This window comes from Kryptolebias marmoratus, linkage group LG4, assembly GCF_001649575.2.
Source record: "Kryptolebias marmoratus isolate JLee-2015 linkage group LG4, ASM164957v2, whole genome shotgun sequence".
In the NCBI taxonomy this organism is placed as follows: domain Eukaryota; kingdom Metazoa; phylum Chordata; class Actinopteri; order Cyprinodontiformes; family Rivulidae; genus Kryptolebias; species Kryptolebias marmoratus.
In genome coordinates this window covers 7,299,326-7,310,231 of record NC_051433.1, presented here as the reverse complement: position 1 = coordinate 7,310,231, position 10,906 = coordinate 7,299,326, and the positions used below count along the sequence as shown (strand labels likewise).

General features: G+C 38.5%; 1 protein-coding gene across 3 annotated transcripts in view; it reads left to right on the top strand.

Moving 5' to 3' along the window:
- asic1b (acid-sensing (proton-gated) ion channel 1b) overlaps positions 1–10,906 on the top strand; it is a 161,711-nt gene that overhangs the window by 100,146 nt on the left and 50,659 nt on the right. The window contains exon 1 of one of the 3 annotated variants that reach the window (XM_017408688.3): positions 6,780–7,838. The exons of the other annotated variants lie outside the window; for them this stretch is intronic. Within the exon in view, the coding sequence (XP_017264177.1) occupies positions 7,164–7,838 (675 nt within the window). The 5' untranslated portion in view covers positions 6,780–7,163. Of the gene's footprint in view, positions 1–6,779; positions 7,839–10,906 lie in introns of those variants that run through there. 3 annotated transcript variants of the gene reach the window in all.

Below are 10,906 nucleotides of genomic sequence, written 5' to 3'. Positions count from 1 at the left end.
CCATCTTCTCCTCCACGCTGCTGGACACCTCCTGGATCTGTAAGAACAAAAGAACATTAAGAAGCCATCGTGCAGTGCTAGGCTGATATTAGGATTGGTACCCGAGACTCACCCTGTTCCTCTTACTTCACAGATCGCTCCACAAACCTATCACACTGTACATACCTTGGGCACCTGTAAATAAATTGCACTTACCTTCAGCTGCTGTCTCTGTGTCTGGTTTTGGTCTCGCTCTTGGACTAATTACCCTGCACTCATGTCAGTATACAAACATTACTAAGCCATTTAACAACGAGCCTTGTCAAAAATGATATTACGTTTTTCTATTTATGACTACTGTTTCTATCTCTTTGTAACAATTTAGGATAAAATAAAACTATTAGCAATCATGGTTGAAGTGCAGGTATCTTCCAAATCCCTCATTTGGTGTTTGATGTCCCACAGTGGGGTCCTGACCCCAGCTTTAGGAACCACTGCTATAAATCACTGCAGGTGTGTATTTGAGCACAGTACTGGGATCCCACAGGAGCTAACACAAATCTTGTGGGTGATTTTATCATTGGTGGACTCAAGGTGGTGGCAGACAAAATATCAACAGTGGCATCCTGGATAATGCTGGCTAGGATATGATGGAGTCAGTAAATGAAGCGTGGAAGAGAATTAAAGCTGCACTTTACAGCCCAAAAACAACCAGAGTAAGACTGACATCTGGAATAATTATTTTTTGTTCAATGTGAGGTTTTCATATGACATATAAAATTTGAAAAAGGCTCCAAATTTATTCTGTGGACAGTCATTTTCAGCATAAGTGGGTGTTTGCAGTAATGGTTTAAAATCTAGCATTAAAAATATAGTCTCATGCTGGGCTCAAGCTTTCATATTTACAGTTTACTGATGTCCATCCATCCAGCCATAGTCTTTTACCCGCTTCTCCTTTCCGGGTTGTGGGGAGCGGGTGCCTATCTCCAGCAGTCACTGCGCAACAGGAGGGGGACACCCTGGACAGGTCTCACGTCCATCACAGGGCAACGCAGAAACAAACAAGAGAAACAACCATTCACACATTAACTCACATCTAGGGAAAATTTAGAGTTACCACTTAACCTAGCATGCATGGTTTCAGCCTGTGGGAGGAAACTGGAGTACCTGGAGTAAACCCACGCATGCACAGTGAGAAAGTGTCACTTTCTCAAATGATTAAAAGTGGAAGAATTAAACTTCAAATGAAAATTAAGATACATTCCAGTCCTAATCAGCTGAAAATGTGAGTGATATTTCTTAGATGCTGTTGCTTTATGACATTTAAAATAAATTGTGTTAAAATAAAAAATAAAGATATCAAAAGTTGGTGTTAGGTTTAATCTGTACTTTGTGGTCTTTTGTTGATTTTCACTTCACAGTAAAGGCCTATTTAAAATGATATATTAGTGCTTTTTTGATACGTTATGGATGAGTTTTTAAACACTATAAAGTATTAGCAATGTATTGTTTTTAACTGTTTATAGCATAGTGAATCTGCTTCAATCTATGAACAGTGATTTATATCTGTTTTTATAAATGAAAGTTACTGCTTCATAAAGTGTTGATAATAATCTATTTATAAAGCATTAGTAAAACCTTTATGAAGAGGTCCTTATTGTGAAATGGTACTGGTTTTGCATTTTAAAGTAAAAACATGCCGACAATGGATATTTTTTCCCTTCAGTCAGCATCACAAAGTTTATTGAAATATGGAGCAAAGTGGAGACGCTGCTCATGAGTTTTGAGCAACTCTGATCCTATTTTGTATCAATAAGAACATTTATTCAGAACCTATACTGAAAATCATTCTGACACTGGAGTCTTACAGAATCATTTTGACGTTCTTTTGTAGTAAATTATATCTGTGAAGAAAAAAAAATCTAATGCCAGCAATTGCTACAATTGTGAAGTAATTCCTGTGAGTTCTTTGCATTGGTGTCAGACAGAGATAATGACGAGACAGACAGAGACACGCCGTGAGAGTCAAAGAAAAGACCCTTAGCTTTCAAAGCACAGCCTCAGCAAGGTTGTGTGTTTATAATATAAATTTCTTTCCAATGTGTTGGCTAAAACCACCAAAAGAATGAGTCCTGTTGCTTATTCAGAAACCTTAGAGTAAATTAAGTGTGAGGTGTCGAGTGTGTTGGTAGATTTGAACTGATGCTGGCTCTGTGACCACTGATACTGCTGTTCAGATTTCTGGCATCGAGACTCTCAGGCTCGTCCTGATGAATTCACTTTATGAAAACTTACATATTTCAAAAATTCTCCTTGATGCATCCTTTGAGTCTTGTACCATTCTGTGACTCCTTTTTTTTCTGTAATACAGTGAGATAAAGAAGGAAAGGCAGATGGAGAAGAGAAATTGCTACAGCTAAAGTCAGAGTGAATCAAACAGCAGCAGAACAAGTAAAAGCAGACTCTGAAGAGAAAGACGAGGGACGTATGGGGGACCTCAGTGTGGAGGTAATGGGTTAGTCTGAGTGATAATCACATTCAGAAGGGGAGCTGATGCAGAAAAAAGCGGCAGTCAGAGAGCTGCTATTATTGGGCTCTGACCCAGCTCTGTTTACATTTGACATGTCTATCAAAGCCAGCGAGAACTGGAGGTTCTCCTGCTCTTGACTCTGGTCAGAAGAGACCGATGTTGTTATGGATTTTATTGATTTTAAAACCAAGTACATTATGTCTCCACTGATTCCAGCTGTCTGCCTCTGCTGGGATCCCTTCTGTCATCCATCTCCATATCCTGAGCAGCACTAATTGCTCTGACCTTAACCACATTACTATTTTTCTTTACATATCAGGTTGGGTTTTTTTCACACTATAAGCCTTTTCCAGCTTCTCAACTGCAGGTTATCATCATATACCTGCTACCACATAGTGTGAATTTCAAGCATGTCATACATATCAACACCACTTGCAATTCAGCACCCTTCCCTACCTCCTGCAGCTCGCCTGCATATGAACAAATATTTGAAATTGTCTTTGGCTTGGCTCTGCATCAGAATGAAATCCATCTTCGACCGCCTGCTGCCCACTAAGCAGCTCCCTCCCTTTTTTCTTCTGTTATGTCTCCAGTTAACCACATTGCTTCATTAGGGTCTGGATCATGGGTGTCCACTGATGATTTATAATCAAAATGCTGAAGTACAAGCAGTTTTATTTTAATCCAAGCGCCAGCAGAACACGCAGAGTTCCCCACTGTTTTGAGCCTGAACTTTCATGCGATACTTAAGATAAATTTGGCAGAGTAAACACAAATACACCTGGGGTATTTGTTTTTATTGCACCATAGATTAAAAAAAGCAGTGAAAAGGGTGACAAAAAGTTCTTAAATGCACAAAATTAGTGCATAATAGTGACTTAGTTTTGTTTTTTTTAATTAAACTTGACAGTTGATGCTTCTCGTTAATACATTTGATAATACATTTTAAAACTGCATAAATATCGATCAAAGCATTTTTTTTTCCCCTTTTTTTTCTTATTCCAATGATTTCTAAGATAAAGGTATGGTGTGGCTACTTTTTATGTTTTCCTGTATGAAGAGTCAGCCTCCTGAGACTTGTCAAAGCATGACTCCATTATATTGTTCTTTTATCCCAGCCTTATTGAAGTCCAGGTCATGAAGCTGTGTGTCACCTCTGCACCAGTATAAATGAGAAATGTGTTGTTAGGCAACAGCAGCTCAGTTAAAAAATCAGGGCATTGTTTCCTCCATGTTGTTTCCTCTCAGCAGGGGCGCTTCTGCATTCAAAACCCAGGCAGCAGTGGCATCTCTTAAAAGGTGAAGACAAAATGTGGTGATTTTAAGAACAGTTTCATTTCCGTTGCCCTCTGCCTCATTCTGCCACAGCTTCTTCTGGGAATGGACGGGCTCAGTTCTTGTTTACCCACTCTTTGTTTTTTCCCTGCTCAGGCCAAATCCATTGAATCCCAAAATGACCTGAGAATATGAATGCTAGACTATTGATTGAACGCTGCCTCAGAGCAAGTAATATCACTGCCTCTGTGTGTCAGCTCTTTTTTTGTGATATCTTCATTTCATTTTGACTCCTCCTCACTTCTCACTTTAAATCCAAACTCAGGTCAGATGTATAAAGAAAGCTGAAATTATCTGAAAGGACCACAGATCCATCCAGTCTCTTTTACATTTCTATATGTGAGTGTGCGCGCACTTTCATTTTTTCTGTTGTTTTTCTCCATTTTTTTTTTCTTTTTTCTTTTTTTTGTGTTGGAGTGTGCATGTGTCCGTGTGTGTGTGACTGTACGCATGTTCTGAGTAATGGGCTTTGTGCATCCTCTCTTGCTGACGGCCTGGATGTATCCATGGCAACGCCAGGTCGATCCCGGCTGTAAGCGGAGCTGGTGAGAGGGACTTGAAAGGGAGCGTTAAACCTTTCCTCTCATCTGCCCTACGCTCTTCTCTGACCATGGCGAAAGGCGCGGCCTTGTTGAAATCTCAACCCCAGGGGTGTGCACTGTGGCTGTGACCGATGACACTCTCATCATAACACAGCACTGCCACCTTTTGACACAATGAAAAAAATGCCTAGAAGTGATGAATTCTTTTTTTGTCATCCATGTTTTCTCTGAGTTTGGGGTTTATTTTTGAAAACCCATCTTTATAAAATTGTTTGTGATCATTTTTGTCCTGGTGACTATTTCCTTTTGTAAATGTAATAATCAGGAGATGGCATTAAAATGTCTGGAGAATGATTTTAATATGAAATAATAAGCTTGTATTGGTCAAATACATGAGTACACTGGCACCCATTTTAGGAAATTTTAGTAAGTTGGAAGTCTTTCACCTATCTAATTCATTCAGTCTATTTTTAGTGTAAATTTTGAGAATTTGCTTTAGTTATAAAGTTCATGCCTACCTTTAAGGAGTCCCATATAATTATAAGACGTGCTAGTATTTACAGCTTGTTCAACTTTTTTGTAATTACTTCTACTGTTCAACCAATATCTATTTTTTATTTTCCTCATAGATTTTCTGTTCATTTATTCAAAATATTTATCAGTCCTTTTGAGGATTTTTCATGATAGTTTCCACCCTGAAGAAAGACTGCAGGATTAGACATGCTGCTGTTGCCCCCTTGTGGATACTAACGTGCATGTTGCAGAAGAGAGTAAAAAAACTGACGAGTAATGGACCAGAAACAAAATGTTGCAATGTTTCTTTATTTTCTCTCTTACACATTCATGCCAAAATATGTGGGATCATCATACTCCTGTTTGTAATAATCTCCCTCCACTGACATTTTAATTAAAATATTGGGGCAGAGGGGGCATGAACAGAGTCAACTTATTTTGTTCAGAGGGTCAATGAACTGCCGTGCACAATTTAATTCTCTCCTCAGCAGTTTTGCACATCTCAGAGTTATGCTAGCATGTGTGAATATTCATGCAGCCACACCTCTCTGAGGGCCTTTGGGCTGCAGCTGAGGGACAAATGTGACCTTCTTGTTAGGTCAGGACGGATGCCGAAGGCTATCTTCTGATCACTAATACATATTCAAGAAGCACAAGACACCAGGAAGTGGAGCAAGTGCCAAGATAAAGCATGATTAAGGCCTCGCATCAACTGTTTTGTTTGTTCTGTGATAGACAGTCTCCAAGGCTGCAAATAAACCCATATTGACCAAGTCTGCTGCCTTTCTCACCCTTTCATATGATATTAGTCCACACCTCCCCCCTTTAGGCAAGCTCTGGTGTAAAAGCTTAACAAAATACCCTGGTCTGGATAATGTGTTTTGTATTGGTTTTACAGGTTTAATGTGCCTGTTCCTTGGAGGTATCCTAAGCCATGATTAGGTTTTTATTGTAAAGAGTGCTGTCATCCCTCTAAACGCGTCTAAGGTTTCATTTTCTGGCAACATCGTGTTTCTGAAAATAATCTCTGCCTGTCTAATGGAGCCGGATCAATACAGATGGATCGGTCTCATATATTTCCTTTTCATATCATTGCTTGCACCACCTCTGGGAATCTGCATTTATCTCCATATTCAATCATGAGAGGATCTGTTTAAGATGTTTTCTTCTCCATTTCTTGTACATATTTGCTTTCAGTTAATTTGCTTTTCACAGGATTGCTCGCAGCTATGATAGGGTTATGTAATTTGAGTGAAATCTGTTGGTAAAATGAGCCATTAGATTCAAATAACATTGAGCAAATGGAAGCCCTGATTAAATTCCTTGACTTTTCTGTGTGGTGTTTGCTCCTTAATGGCTTATTTCTTGATTAGCCAATGCACATAACCTTGATGCTCTCCTTTTCTTAATTTTCTTAAAGCTCTTTAAAAGAGTAGGTCTTACAGTGAAACCTCTGCATGTATTGTACATTGTGCATTCAAATGTTTGAATGTTTTCTCTGCTGTAGCTCAGTAAAATAACTAAAAATAGCTCAAATATCCCATGTATTAGATTGCACAACTGTTCTGAGATCATTTTCTTTTAAACGGAAGAGTGAGGACAGTTTGAACTGTAAAATCAGCAGAAATTTATCAGCCTTTTTTTAATGCTTCTACAGCTCAAATTCAGGCTCTCGCATTCTGTGTCGTACCTTTGTTTTTCTCGTAAATGGTGAAACTCTCCCTCTGACTTGTAGCTGGGCCCTGTGGGAGTATTCAGTGTCCTGCACCCCTCATGACCTCACACTGTTTCCCTTCTTCCTCCTTCTCTCCCCTCCTGATCCTTCTTGTTTTTTTGTTGTTTTTTTTCTTCTTGCCTCTTTCACAGTTTCTACAAGGGGTGGGTCTTCTCCCCAACAGACAAGGACAACCTCAGACAGAGCATGAGAGTGTTGGACAAAGTGTGCTGTTTGCCTTTCAGTTCAAGCCTTTTGTTTTGCAGTTGATGTTTTGACTTTGTTTGAGATAGTTTGTGTTCGAATGGCTCTGGATTTTAATTAACACTTAATTTTAATGTGGCAGCTTGGTTACTTTAGATGCTTTGGGTTGTGTAACTACTTCAACAGTCTTGAACTGATGGTTGCAGATCAGTAGTTCTTCCAAACAAGATCTCCAATCCTTCTTTTTAATTTTGAATATCATTGCTTGGTAATTTTTTTGCTGAAACTCTAATTGCTCTTTACTTTCTCATCTCTAAGTCTTATCACCTTATTAATTCTTACCACCATGCCACTCCGGATCATGTGCACCATCTCTTTTTCCACCGATGATGAACCTTGTAGAGGATACTGTAAAGAGGGCTTTAATGACTACTACAAGCGTATGCAGAAGGACTACAGCGACGGGGGCTCACAAGACTACCTGGATAGGTGTAGTCAGGTGGCTGATGACATTGACGAGGAAGAGGAGAATGTCAGCGAAGTGGATGACTTGGCCACTTTCTTCGGTGGTTGCTCACTCCACGGAGCCAACCATGTGTTTGTGGAAGACAAGAAGTTTGGTATTCGCCAGGGTTTGTGGGCAGTGGTCTTCATCATGGCCCTGTCTGCCTTCTTATACCAGGTAGCTGACAGAGTTATATACTATCTCCAATATGACCACATCACCATGCTGGATGAGAGAATGGCCAACAAAATGGTTTTTCCTGCCATAACTATGTGCAATTACAACTTTATCCGGAAGTCTCAGATGAGGTATAGCGACCTTATTTTCTCAAGCCCCTTGCTTGGATTCGAGGAAGGCATGGCACCTGGGTTTCAGCTGGCTTCAGAGCCGGACCGCCCGCAGAGCGCACGCTTCAGCCTGGATGAGCTCTACAACCGCACCCGGCATCGTATTGAAGATATGCTGCTTGAGTGTAGCTACAGTGGCAAAGAGTGTGGCCCTAAAGACTTCAGAGAGGTAAATTACCCCAAACCCCCACAACAAGAAATCTATTTTTTTAAGAGATCTAACTTTTGTATGTGGTAGACTTGGTAGTTTAATGTGCAAATTGTAAATTGAAACACATTCCTGAAAGCATACAATAGAGCAGAAGACTTCATCTGTGACTTCTGTTGGAGTTCATGAGAGGAAATGAAGCACATTCGGCAAAACATACCACTAAAACTAAACTAATGCCTTCGTCTACTGAAGCAGAAGAAAAGGTTTATTGCAGTGAGCCATTTCATTTAGTCCCAAGCCGCTGCTGTAAATTAATTGTTTCTCAAAGTCAGCGTGTCTACATAAATAAAAATTCATTATAAATGAAAAAAGAGCAGCGTGACAAAATGGCATATTTGGCTAACAGCTGTTATTGAATTAAACTGGCACTGAGGGAAACATGTTCCTTAGGAATCAGAAGGAGGCTCCGAGCTGCTTTTTGCCAGCAGACCTTCCCTCTTTTGCTTTATTGTTTTGCTGCTGCTGAGTTTTTTTTCCCTCTGCCCAACACACACACCTGAATGAAACACTGAACTGCAGGTATTTGTTGACAACATCCAGCTATCGGTGTGCTGATTTGTTTGACCTTTCACAGTTTTGCGGATGGATATGGGCAGACTGCTAATGACTGTGCTTGAGCTGCAGTTGCATCAGTGTAAATGTGTGTTTGCAGTTCAAAATAAAACAGATAACGTGATGCTTTGGTTAATTTATCTTTCATTAATTATTGACTAGTTTTAGCAGTAGCAATATTGTTTTAACAGTTGAAAGGTTTATTTTGTGAATTATATTTGTTTTATTTTTTCATTTAATCTGTATAATTTTATATTTTAATTGTCATTATTCAAACAGAATAACTATCAAACATTGTTACTCAGACTATTTACATTTTTGCTGTTTTTGGAGTTTCGGATTGTTGATTTAGGTAAAAGACTGTTAAAATATGTCAGACCCTAAAACCGCATGATTATTTTTGCACGTTTAGCATGCAATGTATAAACCAAATGAGTAATCTGAAAACAAAAAAGGGAGGGGAAAAAAAGATAAATTAGTATTATAAAACTGAAATAATCCTGGGGGCAATAGTCATTAGTTGCATGACTGCTAATCTTTTAAAATAATACATAGATCTGTAGTTACAAAAAATGTTTTAAAGTAATGTATTAATGTGTCATGGAGAAGATTTAAAGGCGGAGAGAAAAAGATGGAATTGAAATTAAAACTTAAAAGCTTTCATAACAGGTGATTTGTCATCGAGCCGTTTATATAAACACAGCCCTGACGTGCCGTTGCTCCGAGCTGCAGAACAGCTGCACTCTCACACACTAACAGGAACATAAAGGTTATAGATGGTAAAGATGTGCAGATAAAGATAGAAGCTGTAATTGTGTCTTATCACATGAAGACTTATCCTCATGAAAGGTTCAAATAATAAAAAAGTCAGAGTTCCTGCGCAGTGAGTGGACACAACCGATGAGCAGACTTAGTTCCTGAAACAACCAAAACTTTATAAAGTTCCCAGGTCAGGAAGACTATGTGACAAATGAACAAAGAGGCGTATAAGGTCAATGTCTTTGCAGTGAATTAGACTCAGCTGTCATACTCTGTTGATATGCTTAAAAAAAGGTTCAGTGAGCCATTTTATTTTTATGAGAAGAGGCCTCTCATTTTACTGTCATCACAGTTTTTCACCTTGAATTTATTGGATTTTTTTGATCACTTTGTCATCCTACACACCCTAAATGGTACAGCCTATGTCCTCTAAAGACAGTTTCACTGAAAATGTATTAGTAATTAATGTAGAAAGTAGAGAAAATCTTTAAGGTAATTTTTTTTTTTTGGTCAGAACAACAAATTGTTGAATGCCCTATTTTTTAGTAAATATGAAATATGAAGCATTCAAAATTTCCTTTAAAAGTCTGCAACAGATAATTTTCATGCAAATCACTTGAAAATGGTTGATAGTGTGGGATGTTGTGTCAAGAGTGTGAACTGTTTTATACAGTTTTGTGTTTTGTTTACTGTTTCTGAGTCAAATGTGTGCAGCAATTAGGGATCTCCAACAAAAATAACAAGCAATCATTTCTCTGTCAGGTCTAAGAGGGCTAATTTTAGCCATTGTCATCTGAACACGTCTTGGTTACATCTGTAAACAAACACTTTATTACTGTTTCCTTGTTGTATTGTTTTGTTTTTAAATACGTTTTTTGTTGCTTTGTGGTTTTTATAAATGGCTAGTTGGAGGAAATGAATCTTGTAAGGCACCTAATGACTGTTTAAAATCAGCCTTTTTTCAAATATAGATTTTGTTTTGTTTGTTTTCATGTTTGTATAGATCTTATTTGCAAGGTTTTTGTACCTCACTGTGACTTTTGTTGGTATAAATTCCCCATAAAGACTTAACAAAAGACCAAAAACTCTGCATATGTGTAGGGGTAGAAATTCAGCTTTAAAAGTAATCAGTTTTATGTGATTCAACAAAAATACACATTTCCATGGTTTATTAACTTTGTCATTTTATTAGTACAAAAAAGAAGATTGCCCTTTTTAATGTAGAAAATCATTATTCTGTCTAAATTAAAAAAAGACATCTCTTCTTTTCATGATTCGGTGGCAAAACAAGCCCTTGCTTTTTACTTGCTACATTATCATCCATTCATTGACCAGAATGTTTCACCAGGGGACCAGTCAGATTTATCCTGCTACTACTGTACTTCATTTTCTACAGATACAGACTTTGATGAGAGATAGTCTTCAGATTTAAAGGCACGATGAAAATCAAAGTTTTATTGGTCAACATTTATTGGTCAAAGACAGGGGTGGAAATTAGCACCCGCCACCAGCCAAATGCGGGTAAATATTTGAAGTGGCGGGTGAATTTGATCAACACACATGCCACTGTGGCGGGTTGGCAATTTGAACAGAAAATGTGTTATTTGTCCTCTTGACATCTAGGGGACAGTAATGTGCTCGAGTTGCTGCTGTTACGTCGAGCCGCGTTCCCCCATCAGATACGGAGCTGTGTGAAGCTTTTCACACAGCTCTCT